Raw genomic sequence first — 18,129 nt, 5'->3', positions numbered from 1 at the left:
AAATGGGATACCAAAAGCTTTATTTTGAAAATAGTACTTATAAATACTATGTCAGAAAACACATGCAAGTATTAAAAATACAAAAAAGGCTTACAAAGTACTTTTTTTTTCAGCACAGGAGTGGCAAAGTGATTGCAACTGGCAGAGCCCCTCTGCTATGAAAACATAAGTCTCCTGAACTTGAAGTTGAGGACAGAATCATAATATTGATGTGATTGCAAAACCAAAGTAACCATCCATGACTGAGAAGTATTTTCTGCCATTCCCCTGCCAGTAATGTGCAAATCAAGTTTTCCTGGTTTCAGGGTTGAGCGTGACAGATACAATCCTTACATATCACCAAGACTTTCTCCTTTCACTTAAGAACATGTGATGTGCGTTTTAGCTTGCACCTAGAGCTTCTCTTATAGGGCAGGTAGGTGAAGAAGATGCAGCATGCTTAACTGCATTCTTGATAGATGCATGTCCAAATCCAAGCAGCATATCACTGCATCATCTGCATACTTGCAAACTGGCATTTAGCATCCCAAATGTTGAGGTTTCAGCAACATTTCAATACAGTACAGTGGGAATCTGTGAGGTTGGGTATGGGCGTTGATGATTACCTTCAACATCTGAAAATACTGACAGCTTTTAAGTCTCCATGACCCATAATGTTCCAGGATTCCTAAATCCACCGAATGAAATCACAATCGAGTACCGTACTACTCGAAATACACTGATTTCTTGACGGATCTGTGGAGGAAAATGACTGATACTGATCCCGACCATGTGCCTGTCAGGAATGATAGTCTGGGGCAAAAAGAGAAGGAATGGACTTGAGTGAGCAGTTGAATAACAAGGAGCATCAACTGAAACGTGGCCACAGACTGCCATGCATGCAATTCTGCAAAGTCAGTTGTATCTTTGAGTAAAGTAGGACCAGCAGGGCTTTTTTAGATACTGAAAATCAAGCACAGACTTGGATTTTCTATCTACCAGCATGCAGTAAGAAAACAGGAGTCTTGGAGCGGGCTTTACTGTGTTATTCTGGAAATGCCTCTTTCAAGTGGCCACTGTCTGAAGTCAAAGAGAAGCATTCAGTCCTAACCTTGAAGGAGGCTTTTCTGTGTGTTAAATCCATTCTGCTGCTCTTCATCGTCTTGTGAGGGAGACCCTGTAGGTAGAGGTAAAAAAAAAAACATTTATAAAATACAGGAAACTCACATTCTGAATTCTTCAACTGAGTAGAAAATCCCATTCTAACTCTTTAAAGAGATGTTAAGAGAGAAAAACCATGTTGTGAAACCAAGATCATGGCATCGATTTAAATCCCATCTGCATCACAGTCAACCTTAGCCTCTGCATCCACAGTAGTGTCACTACTTCAAATCTGGTTCATGACATGTATCTGCTTAAAAGAAAAAGTCCTGCTTCTTGTTGCTTCCTGTCTACAATGTCACATTAATTACTCAGAAATATTTTATTTACACCAGTTCAGTTAATTAAGATTCTGTAGTTTCAGGTTTAAAAAAAAAAGCCTGATGCCCTTCTACCACTACTTGTAGGTTAAACACTATATTGTTTAATAATAATGCAGCAGAACCAGCTGAAGCAATCCTGCACTGAATATGCCAGCGTCAAAACCTTAAACATTTACATCTTGTGTAAGTCAATGCCCACCTACGACATAATCTATCTTTGGCAAGCTCCATAACCACAGATGACATGACACAACTTTTTTTTCCACAAGCAGTATGGTGTTCCTTGTTATGCTGTTAACTGAATTGATTACAACACAAAAAAGCTGTTGAAGCCTCACAACACGTTGGAAACCAACCCCCCCGTCTCCTAGAATTTTCATTTATATTAAATGATGTTGTTGTAGCAATGTTATCTGCCTGTATTACATTACAAGGCTTTAATTAGAAAATGTAATGCTATTTATTCATGGCAGCAGGTGGATGGCATATTTGCTGTTAGTTGTATACAAATGTAATTTCTAGGAGACAGGCTTGCTAATCCTCTACTACACACTCACCCCAGCCGTTGGTAGACACATCACGGTTGCAGATCTCATTGGCCAGCCTCTCAAAGTACTCTGGCAGGTCGGCGTACTCGTCTCCATAGGAGATTACTTTGATGCCCTTGTCCAGCATGTTGTCACGCAGCTTCTTGAACTCGCCCACGTCCTCGCGCCGCACCAGCATGAAGTGCTCCAGGTCCGACTTGTGTTTGACGGCCTCCAAGAACAGAGCCTGGAAGGTTGTGTCGTCCACTGTGCGCCCGCAGCCGAGGAATACGAACGATTTGGTCTCGTACAGCTTCTGGATCTCGCGCTGTTGAAAAAGCATTAATGTGACAGAGAGAATTTGGCACAGACAGCCTTGTGAAAACCTGTAAATCAATCTAGTATCATAAAATTTCATATTATTTGCAAATCTGACTTGTAGCACTCACCATGACCTCAGTGTTCCTCAGTACATTCTGGTAGCCAGCAGGGTGCAGTACGATACCACTGGGGTTGGTGTAAACACCGTGGATATGCAGAACACTTAACCTCCGCTTCTCCTGAGCCCACTCCAACACCTAGACACACACACACACACACACTTTACAGTCCACTGCACTCAATCCTGTTCTAGCTGGGCAGGGAGTAAAATCACTGAGCAGCAGTGAGAGGATATTAGCCCTGATGGAGACAAGGCATAAATACCAGGACTGAGAGGCACGGCTGTGGGTCTCTAGGAAAAACTCTTATCAATTCTTGCAAATTTGTCTTCTATCTAACGATTCATCAAATTAACTGTGAATTAACTGGGACGTAAATGACGTGTCTGGATGACTTGTGATTTTGTGTAGTAACTAGTCAGAGGGGGAAACAAACCAGTGTTTACTTGGAAAACATGTGCTTCCTTTTCACCCCAGTCTTAAACCAAAAGCAAATATTGTTCAATCTATAAAATTCGACAGCGGCTGAGTAATGACTAAAACTTTAACCTTCCTCCACCTGTCAGGAGACAAAAGGCTCTTTCAGGTCAAAGCATTATCTTTGTTTCTCCATTACCGGCAACAAGGAAATTTCTAAAGAGGATGTCATACATGTAAATCAGATTGTGCGTCAGCGTGAGTCAAGTTTACCTGAATTCTCAGAAGCATGTTGAATGTGTTACATTGCAACTAAAGTTAGACATTTCTGTGGATTTTAAAACTCCTACAGTTTCAGCTTGGCAAAACAAAAGCGACCTCATTTTGGTGCATGCTTTACTGACCTTTACACTCATTTGAAGAAAAAAAAAAAGCTGACCAAGCTGATCAATCAATGCCATAACACAATCATGAGCACTGTTTTACCTTTTTCTCATCCGTCAGGTCCAAAGACTCCAGCTTGGTGCCCTGGTGAGCTGCATATATCTCCAACAGGTTGTCAAAGTTAGTGGTGAGTACGAGTGCACCGCTCTCCATTAACTGCAGCACTGAGCGCAGAAGATGTTTCCCTGCATGCTCCATCTTGCACTCCAAATCGTCAAACACCTCGTATAGACAGTCCTTGAAGAATGTGGATCGCACATTGCCTGTTCTCTGTAAAATAAAGTGAAAAAAAAAGAAGCAATGCTGTGAATAATGTTTTTCGTAAAGGAACTCCACAGTTTTTGTTGTAGAAGGGCATGTAGCAAAAGGGATAGAAATGATCCAGATTCCACACTTTTCACTCAACTGCTTTGTCCAAAATGTCAAACTCACTGAAAGTGGAAATAAAACTGCAGGGGAATACCAAACAATTTTAAAGACTTTATAAAAGTGCATGATGAATTTAAAAGGCCACATCTAGTGTGTCACATCTTCCTTGTAAGAATGGAAAGTAAAAAGCAGCAGACGACCAGCAGCACTGTGAAATAAGAGTAGTAAGAGAAAGTAAAACAAAAAATAAACAAATAAAGTAAAGTAAAGTATGCCTTTATTCATCCCACGACGGGGAAATTCACGAGTAAATAATGACACTGGAGCACTAAGGTATGACATCTAGTACACATGTCTGTTTGCTGTTAGCAAAATGTTTAACAGCTTAACAATCAAGACTTTTCTCAACAGAAAAACAAGTCTATTATCCATCCATTAGCTCGGGGGCTGGACACATCCTGGAAAGGTTGCCAGCCTGTGACAAGACTGAGCTGCCTGAGTCTAACCTGCATGTTTTTGGACTGTGGAGGGGAGCTGGAGCACATGAACAAACCTACACATGCACAAGGAGAAACATGCAGACGGGCCCCAGACAGCCAGCAGGCAGGTTTGAACCCAGAGCCTTCTTGCTTCTTGAGGCGACTGCGTCACCTACTCTGCTGTGGTTTATGAACTCTCAACACAAGAATAACCAAACTATAGTGAATAATATCGGCACTCTCCCACTAAAACCCCAACATGGTGTGTGAAGACTAAAGACTAAAATAACATGGCTTAAATAATGGTCATTATCACATCATTACTGTGCTGTGAGTATACTTTTTTAATGTGAAACCTCCCTCTCAAGTATTTGACAGCCTAAAATGCACTGTTTGAACATGAACATAATTAGGATAATTACTGCATTTACTTTTTGAGGAAGTGTTTTGTGTTAAAAAAAAAAAAAAAATCTTTACACCAATTAGCTACTGTCAAATTTGTGCAAATGTGATGTTCAGTACATTTTCACACCCACAACAAGCAGCCCTTTAATGGGATTGAAACCTCTTTGAGTAGAGTTTTACTTATCACACCATGTGACCCGAGCAAGTGTCTTAAAATAAATGTGCACGTGTACGCCTAGCTTGGTTTAACAGTTACTGTTTTTTATGTTTGTTTGTTTTTTCTGTGTGTGAACTACGAAATAACCGCTCCCATCAACACTGCAGACATGTAAGATCATTAAAACAAGAAAGTGTTGTCCTTTAATTTTAAAAACAGATAAAAAAAAGTAGATAATTTTGTCATTAAATTTCATAATATTGTGGTATATGTCGTGCTCCTCTTTCTAGATGCTTTAGGTAGCTCTCTGCTAGTCACTGTACTTGATAAGGAGATTAGACCTAAAACACAGCAGTCATGTTCTCCAGGTTTTAGACATAACAGAGGAGTTTATCAGCAAGGTTTTATTTGGTTTGTTTTGACATGATTTCAACAAGTTCCTCTTTGCACACGCCTAAACAGGAATTCCTACCAGTGTCCTCAATACCTTAAATTACGCCCATTAGAGACTTCAGGGAAGTGTTAAGTTTGTGCTAGTATTCAAAATATCTGCTCGAGGGACAACTATGTTCTCTTTTGAAAACAAAACTGTCCACAGAAAACCCCCTGTATTTCCTCTCCACAGCTCTTCAAGTAGCAACTCTCATACCTAGCGGAGCCTGCTATGAGATTACAGGTTGTGACTGCATGGTCTACAGCTCACCCTCACCTGGCAGAGGTTGTAAAAAAAAAAAGGAAAAAAAAGAAGAAAGGCAGGAAGAGTCGGGCAGCTAAGAATAGCAAAGGGTAGTGCAGTAGATGCAGTGACCAAGGTGATTCTAGCGCAGGGAAATGCAGAGATTACAGCTCTTAATGGGCTAAACAGTTGGAGTCCTTTCCACAGGAAGAAGCTCATTATCCCCATAGTGTCTACAGACCCATCCTGATCACTGTGTCCCTGGACCGTCTCAGGACTTATGTAATAACCAAATGATGTGCCAGTAAACAACTGTTTTCTAAAAACAATCGTGCTAAACTAGTAGATTATTTTTTACAAATCCTATTTATTTAGTTTAATACCAGTTCTGGGTTGCCCTACTGTGGAATTTAGATTTAGGTGTAGCACTATTAACAAGACTGTTCACAAGTCTTGACTAGTAAATACCCAGAACAACACAAAACCTGATCTTGATCTGGATACAGATCACACAGTGATGGTTCATTTCTCACTGACAATCACCTAGGGAAAAACAATTTTGCAAAGAGATTTATAGTGTAGGCGTATAGGCATTACTGTAGTTGATATCAATCATTGAATCCCAAAAAGGCCGATGATTAAAAGTTTCCCCCACTGACCCCTGGTAACATTTCTTGCTTGAATAAATAAACCAGTCAGAAAAGTTGCAATTAGCCTTGTTTCTGCCACGGTCAAAGGTGTGAGAGGATTTATGACAAAAACATTCCCTGAGTTTTAATGTAAGATTACCCTCATTACCTGACACAGTGTGCCAAGAGACCACCATAATCCAACTGATACACAATTTCATGCTAAGTAGGTTAAACTCTGACAGGCCCACTGTTAGTGGAACTAAGTAGAACTCAGGGCAGCTCTCTCACACCCTCAAGCGCCTCTGTTTTCTTCGTATTTTGGTTTAAAGGAAGGTCTTGTTAGATGGTTCATTGTGATAAACACGACAATGAAATTCCCAGTTCAGCGGAGCAAGGAAAACACAGTTGCTATGTGGGTTTTAAAGAGCTTCAACCCTGATTAGAGGCAGTCTATGAATAATAAGTGAATGCCATGTTGAATTTAACAAACACTATGATCAATGAATGGAGAAATTTCTTTTGTTTTAACCAGGACAGTAAAAGTAATGTGCTAAACTGTAACAGTGGAAATATTTCTGCAGAGGATTGTGTGAATGGAATCGCTACATGCTCATGTCCTCTGCTTTAAGTCACAGTATGCTTGCTGTTGGGTGCTGCTTTAAATCTGCCTGAATGGAAAATCTGGGGTGGGGTGGGGTGGGAGGGGGCTGCTGGTTCACATTATTCCATGCTTGTTTTTTTTTCCTCAGCATGCTAGATCCTGCTGCGTGGTGTAGCAAACAGCAGTGGGCTTGGTGTCTGCACTCTGCACAACTGTGGATCGAAATTAACACGTTGGATAAAGCCATAAAAGTGCTGTTTGTTCCCTTTGTGACAACAGGCTGGAGGGCAGAAACAAAGCGCGGTTTATCAATGGCAAAGGTGCGATGAGACATGACTAACACAGGAGACAAACGGTATTAAGGCTCCCATCTGCCAGCCCTGCTCCAGAACAGACCTGTCCAATAGAAACACGACCTGGGTTATCTGGGAATCCAAGAATGAACACAATATGATCTAAACTGGTGTTGTGTTGTGTTATCATTTCTGCTTGGGAAACTCAGTTATCATTTGATGCAGAGGTTGTTACTTACACAAACCAAAAGGAACAAAGGGATTATCAGCTATATGTTTGTTTTTTTCGGCATAATGAACCCACTGCAATTCAGGTTTATTTACTTAACCTTTATTGAACCAGGTGAGTCATTAAGAACAAACTCTTATTTACAAAGATGGCCTGGTTTGTCTGGCAATGTGCTGTAAGCCTCAAATAAGGAAGGAGGGAGGGATGGGTAAAAATGTGGTTCAGCTGGATTGATTTCGTCGAGGTGTTTTTTTCGACTAGCTCTTTGGAGAGAGCACTGATGTTTTTTTTATGAACACCAATAAATGAACACACATTGCATGTGTGATAGAGTTTGTGTATTGGCAAAAAATTCTCAGAAGTCCCACAAACAAGGCTTCTTTCATTGACTATAGGTTTTTTTTAATGAGATAAGACTAAGATGTCTTATCTCAGTCCATGGAAGTTGAGACATAACGTCCCTGACTGAGGAGAGGACAGTGAGCTGGCAGTCTGTCTGCCATGTGTTTGTGCATGTGCAACAGCGTGGTGTAGAAAGGAGAGGCAAGGAAAACGGCTCAGGCAGTCTTACCGGGGAAAGTTTCTGAATGAGGTCATGGGCCACATGCACCAAATTCTTATCTTCCTGCATGTGCTTCTGGAAACGCCGACTTTCCTCCTCCTCGAGTAGGTCAAAGTCATTTGCCGCATCAAGCAAGGCCTGGATGAGGCCCTTCCAGGAGCGGAGTGCAGGGACCTGAGGGGCCACCGCCGAGCTCACCCCTGTGCCAATCACCAGAACCAGCTCGGGGGCTCGCTTGGTCTTCAGGCTGGGCAGCAGTTTCCTTTGGGGCAGGCAGAGATTGAGTGATGATGGTTCCAAAGAAGGTGCTTCCCAAATCCTTCCGACAGCATGAATGTTAAACAGACCATTTTCAAGCACACGCGCATGCAGTGTGAAACTAAAACCTACCGTTACTAAGAACTTGTAAAAAAATAAATAAAAGAAGAAGAAGGAAGAACTCAAGAGATAACAAAGATGTTGATCTGCCCTAGTAACAATGAGTCATGAGTAAGATGTGCAGCTGGTTCCTGAGCAGCACGTGAGCTTACCTGGGCTTTTTAGCATTTGAGTCTGCATCCTGAGAATCAGCTGCAGGTCGCTTCTCTGTTTTCACTGCTACAACGGAGGCCATTCAGCTCCTGAAACAGAAAGACGATCAACAACATGCTAGTACCTCTGAAAGGCTTGGCAAAGATCTACTTAGCAAATAAAAGGCAAAACAATAAAGAAATCCTTGATACTAAAGCTGGGGCGTACAATTGACTGACTGTTATTCATCCACCCTTAACATGATGATCACACTGGTATCATATAAGTGAATCACAATTATATCATATTCCTGCAAAGTAAGGGGGTCAGACTGAATGTTGCTTCAACTTGTCTTGTTTAACTCAGCACTCAGGCATTTGCAAACAGGAAATTGTTTATTATTTCCTTCCTGGAAACACACCTTGCTGACACACCAGTAACCCGATTAACCACAATAACAACAATAAAAAAAACCGCAAATCATCCAACCCTCAGCAAAACCTTGTTTGTGTAAAACAGCTGCTTTTCCCTTGATGGGTTTATCTAACTTTAATGTTAAGTCAATGCCCTGACGGCCCAACAGCAAGTCATGTGCTCCAAGCCAGCGTTTGTATTCAACCCAGAGCAAGTTTTAATAATAACATTCATTTCTAAGAAGACATCAAATGAGTTTTAATAGGTGAAATAAAACAAATGCCTACGATACAGTCTTTGCTAAGATCATGCACAATCTGACTCATCGTCCACTGTCCTTTTTCCAATTTATTGGAGAATAAATCCAGATTAACAAATCAAAATTTAAACAGCAGTACTGGGGGGAGATTATCTCCATATGTTAACCTGGTGTGTTTTAATAATAGCATTAATTTCTAAGAAGATATCAACCAAAAGTATGCCTCTGAAGTAATCAAAACCAATGCATCCATGCCAATGTTGACGTACAGAGCAACGTTGACTAGCATTACCACGTTACCTTACCTTGATGTAGGTAAAGTCCAGTGTTTGTTTCTGTTGAAGTAGAAATCCTTTTGATTGAAGTGAAGCGAAAGTCAATTTTTGTATTAAAGTCGGCTACGTTTAACAACTTGGAAACCGATTTGACTTCGGAGCTTACAGCTTTTTTCCCCCTGATGTTAACTAATGCTAACCTAGTGATAAGTTAACGTAAGTAAACGCCAACGTCGGTACTGTTACGTGACTTTATTACTAAAGACTAACGGCAACACCGAATGTTCGCCACGAATTAAACGTTTACCAACGACACCGGTTCAAGCTGACGTTAGTTTGTTTGTTGCTTTAAGCTAAGTTAGCCGTCTCCGTGTGCTGTTAAAAGTCCGAAACTGCCTCTGTTTTACCCGTCATTCTGAGGGTAATGTTTGCGTTATAATAATAATAAATATATATCCACTGTTAACCAGTCTCCTGAGCTAAAATGCTATCGGTTAAATTGTCCCGTTTTACCGCTGCACAAACTAGAAACGTTCTCGGCGTTCTGTTAGTGTTCTAAACATCGGCGGTTTGTCTTTAACTGTAACTGGTTGAAGTCACCGCCTGTAGTGATGAGCGCCCGATCATATGATGCCTTCAAGTGCTCTACGAATAAACCAGTACCACATCAACGTCGACTCATTCATCTGTTATATAAAAATAAAAATACGCAAGAAACAAAAACAGCGACCACCTATGATGGGAATTGAGTGATGTTTTATAATTGAGGTGTTATTCCACACGAGTTATTTTTATTCTCCATGTTAATTACAAATCTGCTTACAGTATTTGCTGAAGAGAGTCCTTTACGCATACGGTATTCAATAAAGTTTATTCATCCATTGCATTTGCATCACAAAGGACATCGACGTTTTTATTGTATTTTCCAAACAGCAAAGCGCTTGTTTGCAATTTCAAATCTAAGAAAATGAGATTTACAAGGAGCACATGAACGCAGCACAAACCAGAGGCTTTCTGACGCTGTGACGTCAACTAAGGTCAAGAGGCTAGGCAGCAGACAACAGTCTTCAGCATGGCGCACTCTTTGAATAAAACTCTTGACTGCTACTACACCATAAACTGTGGCATGTGTTAAATTATTACACAGGTTGCAGCCCTTTGTAGCATCATTCCAAAATCTGTGAAATCAAATCAAACTCAAGCCAATAGAAATCAAAACTCAATTTGTTGTCAAAACTCAATTTGCACAATTGCCTCGTTAAACAATATGTTTTTTTTTTTTTAATCCAAAATACTGTTTCAGAAACTCCACCAGGGACCAGGTGCATATACTGTCCATAATCAAAAATAAACTATTTAAAAAAAAATGAATTTCATCAAAACCTGGAGGGATGATGACATCCATTGATTATCACAGCAGCAGATGTTTTCCCAAATAGACTGTTAAATGCTTCCCCCATAACTTAATCTAAACAGGAACACGTCAGCATATACAATTTCAGTGAAACTATTACTAACCTAGCATGCCATCTCCTGTTTAAAATGAGAACTGCATGTAGAAGTATTAAGGGCAAAGGTCACAAGCTCATAACATTTGTAATTTAAATTGTTCAGTGTCTTTCTTGCTGCTCTTGTGCCAGATATTTTTTATGATAACAGATGTGAAGCTGTTATGTTCTTTTTGTATGCAACTCCACAGAGTTGAGGCTATGAAATCATTTTGAACCACTGTGCTGGTGGTACATTTGGCAGTCCATCCAACAACTGTCTGAAGCCAAATATTTACCCGCGCATTGCTGGCCCACTGGTGCAGGCGCAGGTGGCATGACCACACTTTTCAAGCTTTGCCCAGTTTTCCAAATGCAGGTCACACTGCATATCAGACAGACCATAGAGCGGACACCCAACTGTACCTCATTACCATCTAAAAGTGGTGCCGCCTCTTGCCAGAATTTAAAAGTAACAGGGAGTGGTAGGAAAATGAACTTCACTTGTGTGGGCTAACTGCAGAAGCCAGGCAATTAAAACCAAGCATTTTTGTAATAATGCAGTTGTAACTGTAAGGTTGCCATCACCCAGTTTGTACAAAAAAATATATGTGTATTTTAATAGGTGAAATAAAACAAATGCCTACGATACAGTCTTTGCTAAGATCATTCAAAATCTGACTCATAGTCCACTTTCCTTTTTTTTAATTTATTTGAGAATAAATCCAGATTATCAAATCAAAATTTGGAACATCCTTAATCCCTTTAAATACAAAATAAAACAGCAGTATTGGAGTGAGATGATCTCCACATGTTAACCTGGTGTGTAAGATATAATCATAGTGCAATACATATTGTGTATAGGCATATTTTAAATGACAGCCCACATCACTGCATACAAGTTAGTATCAAGTATCATTTAAATACATAGTTGAATCAGCAAACATGTTTTCAATCTATACAGCCCCTGCTGTAAAACATCTCATTGTGATGCAGCCTGTGCTGGTTTACACTGACATATTGCTGCCGCCGCACTGTGTGGTTGTTGTAGATGGCAGGCAGGCATTTCAGGATCAGAGATGTGACGTGTAACACAACAGCACTGGCGTCAGCACCGCCATCCCAGGTCTGCCACAAATGTCAACCAGCTGTGTGACTATACTCCGATGCTGTACTTATTTCCAGAACATCAACATCCTCCCAAACGTAAAGGGCAAAATGATTCGAATATACAATCAAACATTCAAAGGCATATCATTTGTCAGTCTTGAACATTCAAAAAAATACAGTATTTTCCCATTTAACAAATTTTCAACCGATAAAGAACATCACAGCTGTAAGATTCATGTATCCTCATACAAAGGCGAGGAGGAAAGGCATACTGGTCATACGTAATAACTTAAACCAATGTTCTCAAGCAGAGTGATTTTCTGTCACTGGTTTATTTGCAAGAAACATCTATCTAAGTTATAATAGGCTGGTTAAAGGTCATAATCAAACTCCCAAGCACCCAGAGAGGTAAAATCCCTAATCAAAGCAAGGTTTTCTTACTTTTCCTGTTTTTTTTCCCTTCTCAAATTTCTTCTCAAAGAAAATGGTACCCTGAAAGTAGCACGCACAACAAAAGCTTTAGTTTCTAGGCTGTCAGATCCACAGCTATGTTTTAAGTATTTAGTTAAGAACTTAAATACATATAAATATATAAATAAATCAAGTGGCTATTATAATTGTCATGACTGGTGCTTGAAGATGTTTTTTACCGGTATGATTTGTGACTCATCTGATGAGGGAAGTTAGTGATATTACAACTGAACTCTTTGGGGAGATCAGCATAGTGTGGACATGTTCTCTTATTAAAGTGAAGTATGGCTTTAAGGGCACACAGAATTAACAGAGGTCTGGTCAGGGCTCGGTTAAATAATATTGTCCTACTTTCTGAAATTATTCCCAGAGTCTGAAAGTACAAACTCTGTGAAGGCATTCAGGGTTAAAGGAAGAAAAACATCTCTGCTCTAGACAGAGATAGAGCCCTCTCTAAAGTTGGTCTTCCCTATCAGAACATTGAGAAGTGTAGCCTTGCCCTCCTTCGTCTCCTTCTGAGCCTGTGTGATGATGTCGCTGAGCCTGTCCTCGTCCTCGCGCCCTATAAGGTAGCCCTTACCACCGTACCCATCTGCCACTGTGTGATAATCTGCAAGAAGGAGGAGAAAATAAAGGTAAACAAATCCCGTTCATCCTGTGGTGATATTGATTGTGCATAATTGTGCTGTGGTGAGAACTTGTACCTGTAAATGCAAGGCCACACGCCACATTGCTGCCAAGGATGGGAACCTGCTCTCTGGAGATCTGGCTCCAACAGGCATCGTTTCCCACCACAGCTATAACTGGTGTCTGGGATGAAACAAATAAGACGTGGAAATTAAGTTAAGACTATAGCACTTTCCAAGACAACTAAAAAATAAAAACTGATCAGTTATATATTATATATCGAAACAAGGGCACTGCTCTCTGTCCAACAAATGGTATAGTATATGAAATGTAGACAACAATTAATGGCTAACATTAGAAGTTTAGTTTCAATTTAAACAACTCTGATTTGAAAGACATGCTCCAGTACAGCTTTATAATAAGTTTGACCTGTATTAACTCAACCCTAATATATTGTATATGCTGTATTAAGTTTTTGTTTTCCATTTATGCCATTCTCCGCAGTGCTGTAGCAATGCTCTGTTTGTTCATAGTTGGCAAAACTTGTCTCTATCCTTACATGACTTTGTGTTGTTTGTAAAAAATGTGGGTGATTTTACCTTGTGTCTGGTGAATGTGTCAAACTCTGCGACACTGTATCCTAATGAGCCGTCACCATACACTATCCACACCTGAAAAGAACATTAAAAGATGTTTCATTCATGAATGACGAATGCAGAGAAGTGCTTTCAGAAACGCCTGAATGAAGATTATACCTCAGATTCAGGTCGGCACAGTTTTGCCCCCAGGGCAAATCCTCCTCCAACTCCCAGGGTCCCAAAGGCTCCTGTCGGAATTAGATCCAGCAAAGTTATGAGTCTATGGCACCAAAGTGAGCATTAATAAATTCTCATGCATTAAACATTCACTTGTGATTATGTAGAGCAAACTTTTGTATAACATGAATGAACTTGACAACTACAGCACAGGTGTCTATGTACTACTCTAACTATTGTATGTGCAGACAAACAAGCAACAAATGAACAAGAAAAGTCGACATTTAGTGAATTTAAATTCTTATTTCTTGGTCATATTACTGAAATAACAAGCCTTCTTCTCTGGCATTTATATAACCAGAACAAGAGCCATTGTTTTAATCTACGAGATCTCACCTGGGTCAAGCCAGCGCATGGGTCCTCTTGGTCTCATTATGTAAGCAGCACTTCCAACAAAATCACCCCCATCAGCAACAATGATGCTGTCCTCTGCCATCAGCTCATCCACACGGTGGAGGACTTTCAATGGATTCAAGTGGTGATCCGTCTTCTCATCAGCTTTAGCCCTGCAATTAAAGAAAAAAAACTGGTTTATGTGATGGAGAGGTTGCATCTGCATAACATTGTGTTTTTTATAGACGTCACTTAAAAGGACTGAGTCACAAAACAGGGACCAGGGATTGTCACCTCTGCGCACCTGTTTAGGTTTTCTTTGGTCACGTCTCCGGCTTTGAGGCTCTGAGGCCATTCCTCTGGACAGCGGTGGCCCTTCAGGCCTTTAGAAAGTCGCTCTAAGAATGAACCAGCATCACCTAAAAGAAACCAATATTTACATTTCAAAAACTAGAGCCAGTGACTTTTTTTTTTTACTTCACAACTCACTAAATGCTGACATATTACTTATCCAATTATAAGCCTGGATGACGATGGCAGCCTGTGAACATACCCTGAATTGCTATAGTTGGTTTCCAGAACATGTCTGAGTTTTTCAACAGCTGTGTTTTGTCTCTGTTGACGGCGATGATCTTGCTTCGTCGGTTGAGGACTCTGCCGTAGCTCAGGCGGAAGTCACACACAGTGCCTGCAAACACAACGCACAATGTTAACATTCTTCAAGGAATCGCGGAGAGCCAGCGGCTGTACCAGCTACCTCACAAACCTATCAAAACAGTTACTGAATTATTAAATGAAGAGTCAAATATTAAATTTTTATTATATTTGATCAAATTTTAAATTGCCTGACCTGCTAAAAGCACCAAGTCGGCCTCTTTCAGAGCATCTCTCCTATTCTGTCTGATATGGATGGGACTGTCTCGACCCAGCATGCCACGAGACATGCCCCCAAGGAAGCAGGGGATGCCCAGGTCTTCCAACGCCTTCCTGTAAAGCAGGAAAACATTTCTAGTATCAACAGCAGTCGACAAAACAGAAAAGTGCCAAAAAAAGCGAGTAGAGAAAATTAGACATTGTTCTTTACCTAATGTTGTCAGCGGGTGTTGGGGGTAGTGTTGCTTGGCTACCCAGCAGAATAACAGGCTTCTTGGCTCGACTCACCAGCTCTATGCACCTTTGTACCTGATTTGTATTGAGTAGAAAAAAGAAAAAAATATTGAAAACTCTTGCTTGGGCTTCTAAACTCCTTTCATAATTAGGTTGTTAAATTGATGCATTTAATGAATTTAATTTTTTCTTGCAATAATATGTAAGCAGCAGCATCATGCATGGTCTTACCTGATCATCTGTGGCTTGTGGGATGTCAACAGGAAGTGGGGACACATCTCTGGTCTCCCAGGCTCCAGCAAACAGGTTCATGAGATGGTTATTGAGGTACCTAATGAGAAATCATACTTGTAATAGATTTGTATGTATTGTGACATAAAGTTTCAGATTTCTTTTGTGCATGGAGGTGCAGTTGCATATTATTTTGGAGTCTAACTTTCACTTTCATACAGTATGATTTCATTTTTATTCATCTTTTATTATATAATTAATGTGTTAAGAAGATACCATGTGACGATTTTTCCCATCAGGCCTTTGGGGGGGTTCTTAACCCCAAACTCTTTGGACACCAGGTGGTAGGGGTAGAGTGTGTCGATGGGGAACTCTATGAAAACAGGACCAGGAGTCCCAGACTGGGCGATGGCCAGGGCCTTCCTGACCGTAGGCACAATCTCTCTGATGGTCCTGACGGAGGCGCAGAACTTACACAGCGGCTTGAACAGAGACATCTGGTCGATATCTTGCAGCGCCCCTCTGCCCTGTACCACAAATTCAATTGAAAGAGAGGTTGGGGAAATTAAGCTGAGAACAGTTAAAGTGTCAGCGGTATCAGTATTTGAATTCACTCCACCTGAAGTAGTGTGCCAGCAGCTCCCCCTATGAGAAGCAATGGAGATTCAGCCATCTGGGCGTTCTTCACTGCTGTCACTGTGTTAGTGAGGCCTGGGCCAGCAGTCACTGCTGCTACACCAACGGTGCCTGGTGGAAAGACAATCAAAGTAACTATCACCAAGCCCCAAAAGCACACTCACATCAGACTCTGCACAGTATGAGAAACTCAGACAGTACTGCTGCGCTAAACTCTTGAAATACCAAGGTCTGACACACCTTACACAGCTCCAACACACCCATTCCTTTATTCCACATATCTATAGGTAACGTGATATATGTGCTGAAATAATCCTTGCACATATTTAGATTCTTATGTGTCCTTACATCTATACTCGTATTATAAATGTGTACCTACCTGAGAGTCTCGCCACAGCATCGGCAGCAAAGACAGCAGTGGCCTCATGTCTGGTGTCCACGATGCGGATGCCCATTTTCTCGCAGGCCACCAGGATGGGTGAGATGTGCCCACCGACAAGAGTGAAAACATACTTGACTCCATGGGCACGTAGGACCTCTGCCACGCTCTCGCCACCATGCCGTGGACTCTGTGTTTCAGTCTGAGACAAGCGAGGGGACAGAATAAATGTTAACAGAAACATTCAAGTAACTGTTCCTTCACTTATTTAACAGGGGTCAACGGTTTGATAAAGTGGAGACAAAGCTCTGTCATAATCTGTTATCAGTGTGAGGGTGATAGCCCCTCCGGAGGTCACCTGTCACACCACCTCTTCTCTCCAACGGCCTCTCATATTTCACAACAACCACAAAGTTATTGTGAGGCTTGCAACAGGCAGCGATGTTCCCTCTGGCCTTTGTGTGATCCCACTAACAGCCTGGCTGTTGTGATGGCCTTTGTGCTAGAAAACCACAGGGCTGGTCAAAGTTTACATTAATGGAGCCCAGTTTACTCTTCACCTGTGTGTAACCTGTAACCTGCAGAGGAGAGGTGTGAACAGACTAGAGCATGCAGTTGTCTCTGCTATACAGTAACTCACCTGTGCAATATCTTACTGTGTTATATATGCAGCATATGAGGGGGGAAATGAATAGAAATGAAATATGCATGTGGAGAAAACCTACCTTGTGGAACAACTGGTAGAGTAAGCCAAGTTTGTAGGCTGCAAACACAAGCCCACACACCGCAATGCCCGCAGAGCATCCAAGAGCTGATCCGACGACCCCGAGTGACTCCATCATGTGAGGATGCTGAAGTAAACCTCCTGGGATAAAAAATAAAAAACAAACAAACTCAACTTAGCTAAACTTCAATCTCCCAAAACCTCCTCCTCACAACTGGTCCAGTTCAGCAGCTCGCCGGTTCAGGCTAGGCTAAGATATTGTGGAGCTGCTCCCTACAACTGCTATGCAACCATTTCAAAAGTCGTATTTGTTATGAGCACATATAGTGTTAGATTAATTGTTACAAAGCCCCAAAATAAAGGCTTTGAAGGACATGTAGTCGGCTCTTGTGCAAGTTGAAAATGACCGAACGCTCTTTCCGCAATTGTTATGCCAACGCAGGTACGTCAGCGGACAGCGGATATGTTTACACGTCAAGTTAGATGACGTACAAGCGCAGCTTCCGGTTTTGGTTTTCAAAATAAATGCACAGATTTCATTTTCACAGTATAAATTCAAAACCACAACAATATATGAGTAGAGACTACAATGTAGAACTTATCTGGTATAGATACTCAGGTATACACAGAGCCAATAAAATATGAGTATCATGTCGATTATCAATTTTATGTCAGCCCTTTACTTTGAAGGAAGACATGGTTGTTTTTTTTATGGCCACTCGGCTTTAACGCTATTGACGGACAAAGCTGTGTGTAGGTTAGGTGTCGTTGAGTAATAGACAAGCTTTTGACCCAATGGGAAGCTGTGAAGGTGTGTCATGCTGTCAAAGGTGTGAGCTGCAATATTGAATCGGAGCAAAGTTCACAATGAAGTGAGAAAACAAGAGAGTGTGGATTTTTCATTTATTGGTTGTAGGGAAATGGAGTAAATGCACAAGAATTAATGGCAAATATGTAACATTTCAATAAACTTTAAAGAATAAAATAAAATAAAAACAACACTGAAATACAATAGCTTCTGAAAACTACTGTGGTTAGTCAATTAATAAGATTGAAT

General features: G+C 40.9%; 2 protein-coding genes across 4 annotated transcripts; both read right to left on the bottom strand.

The window, feature by feature from the left end:
• Window positions 1-3: 3 nt before the first annotated feature.
• Window positions 4-9,784, bottom strand: siral1 (SIR2 antiphage like 1). 2 transcript variants are annotated; one of them, XM_085795128.1, is made up of 8 exons: window positions 9,183-9,784; window positions 8,225-8,314; window positions 7,704-7,956; window positions 3,334-3,561; window positions 2,440-2,568; window positions 2,021-2,318; window positions 1,091-1,156; window positions 4-792 (listed from the first exon to the last, which is right to left on the bottom strand). In XM_085795128.1, exons 2-8 carry the CDS (start codon window positions 8,305-8,307, stop codon window positions 779-781), a joined length of 1,071 nt encoding a protein of 356 aa, XP_085651254.1. In that variant the 5' UTR covers window positions 8,308-8,314; window positions 9,183-9,784; the 3' UTR covers window positions 4-778. The 2 variants fall into 2 exon arrangements, with proteins under 2 accessions (XP_085651254.1, XP_085651255.1); XM_085795129.1 differs by lacking the exon at window positions 4-792 and having other exon boundaries at window positions 1,003-1,156.
• A 2,278-nt stretch (window positions 9,785-12,062) lies between these two features.
• hacl2 (2-hydroxyacyl-CoA lyase 2) lies at window positions 12,063-17,531 on the bottom strand. 2 transcript variants are annotated; one of them, XM_085795105.1, is made up of 14 exons: window positions 17,074-17,531; window positions 16,349-16,550; window positions 15,953-16,080; window positions 15,610-15,860; window positions 15,334-15,433; window positions 15,080-15,177; window positions 14,846-14,982; window positions 14,549-14,683; window positions 14,300-14,414; window positions 13,999-14,168; window positions 13,603-13,673; window positions 13,447-13,518; window positions 12,925-13,030; window positions 12,063-12,830 (listed from the first exon to the last, which is right to left on the bottom strand). In XM_085795105.1, exons 1-14 carry the CDS (start codon window positions 17,188-17,190, stop codon window positions 12,652-12,654), a joined length of 1,881 nt encoding a protein of 626 aa, XP_085651231.1. In that variant the 5' UTR covers window positions 17,191-17,531; the 3' UTR covers window positions 12,063-12,651. The 2 variants fall into 2 exon arrangements, with proteins under 2 accessions (XP_085651231.1, XP_085651230.1); XM_085795104.1 differs by having other exon boundaries at window positions 15,334-15,429; window positions 15,606-15,860; window positions 17,074-17,528.
• Between the last annotated feature and the right edge of the window lie 598 nt (window positions 17,532-18,129).

This window comes from Trachurus japonicus, chromosome 13 (genome assembly GCF_045865225.1).
Source record: "Trachurus japonicus isolate A0001 chromosome 13, Traja_1.0".
NCBI lineage: Eukaryota > Metazoa > Chordata > Actinopteri > Carangiformes > Carangidae > Trachurus > Trachurus japonicus.
Note: the sequence above shows the minus strand (reverse complement) of the source record. Positions and strands in the feature narration are given on the sequence as shown.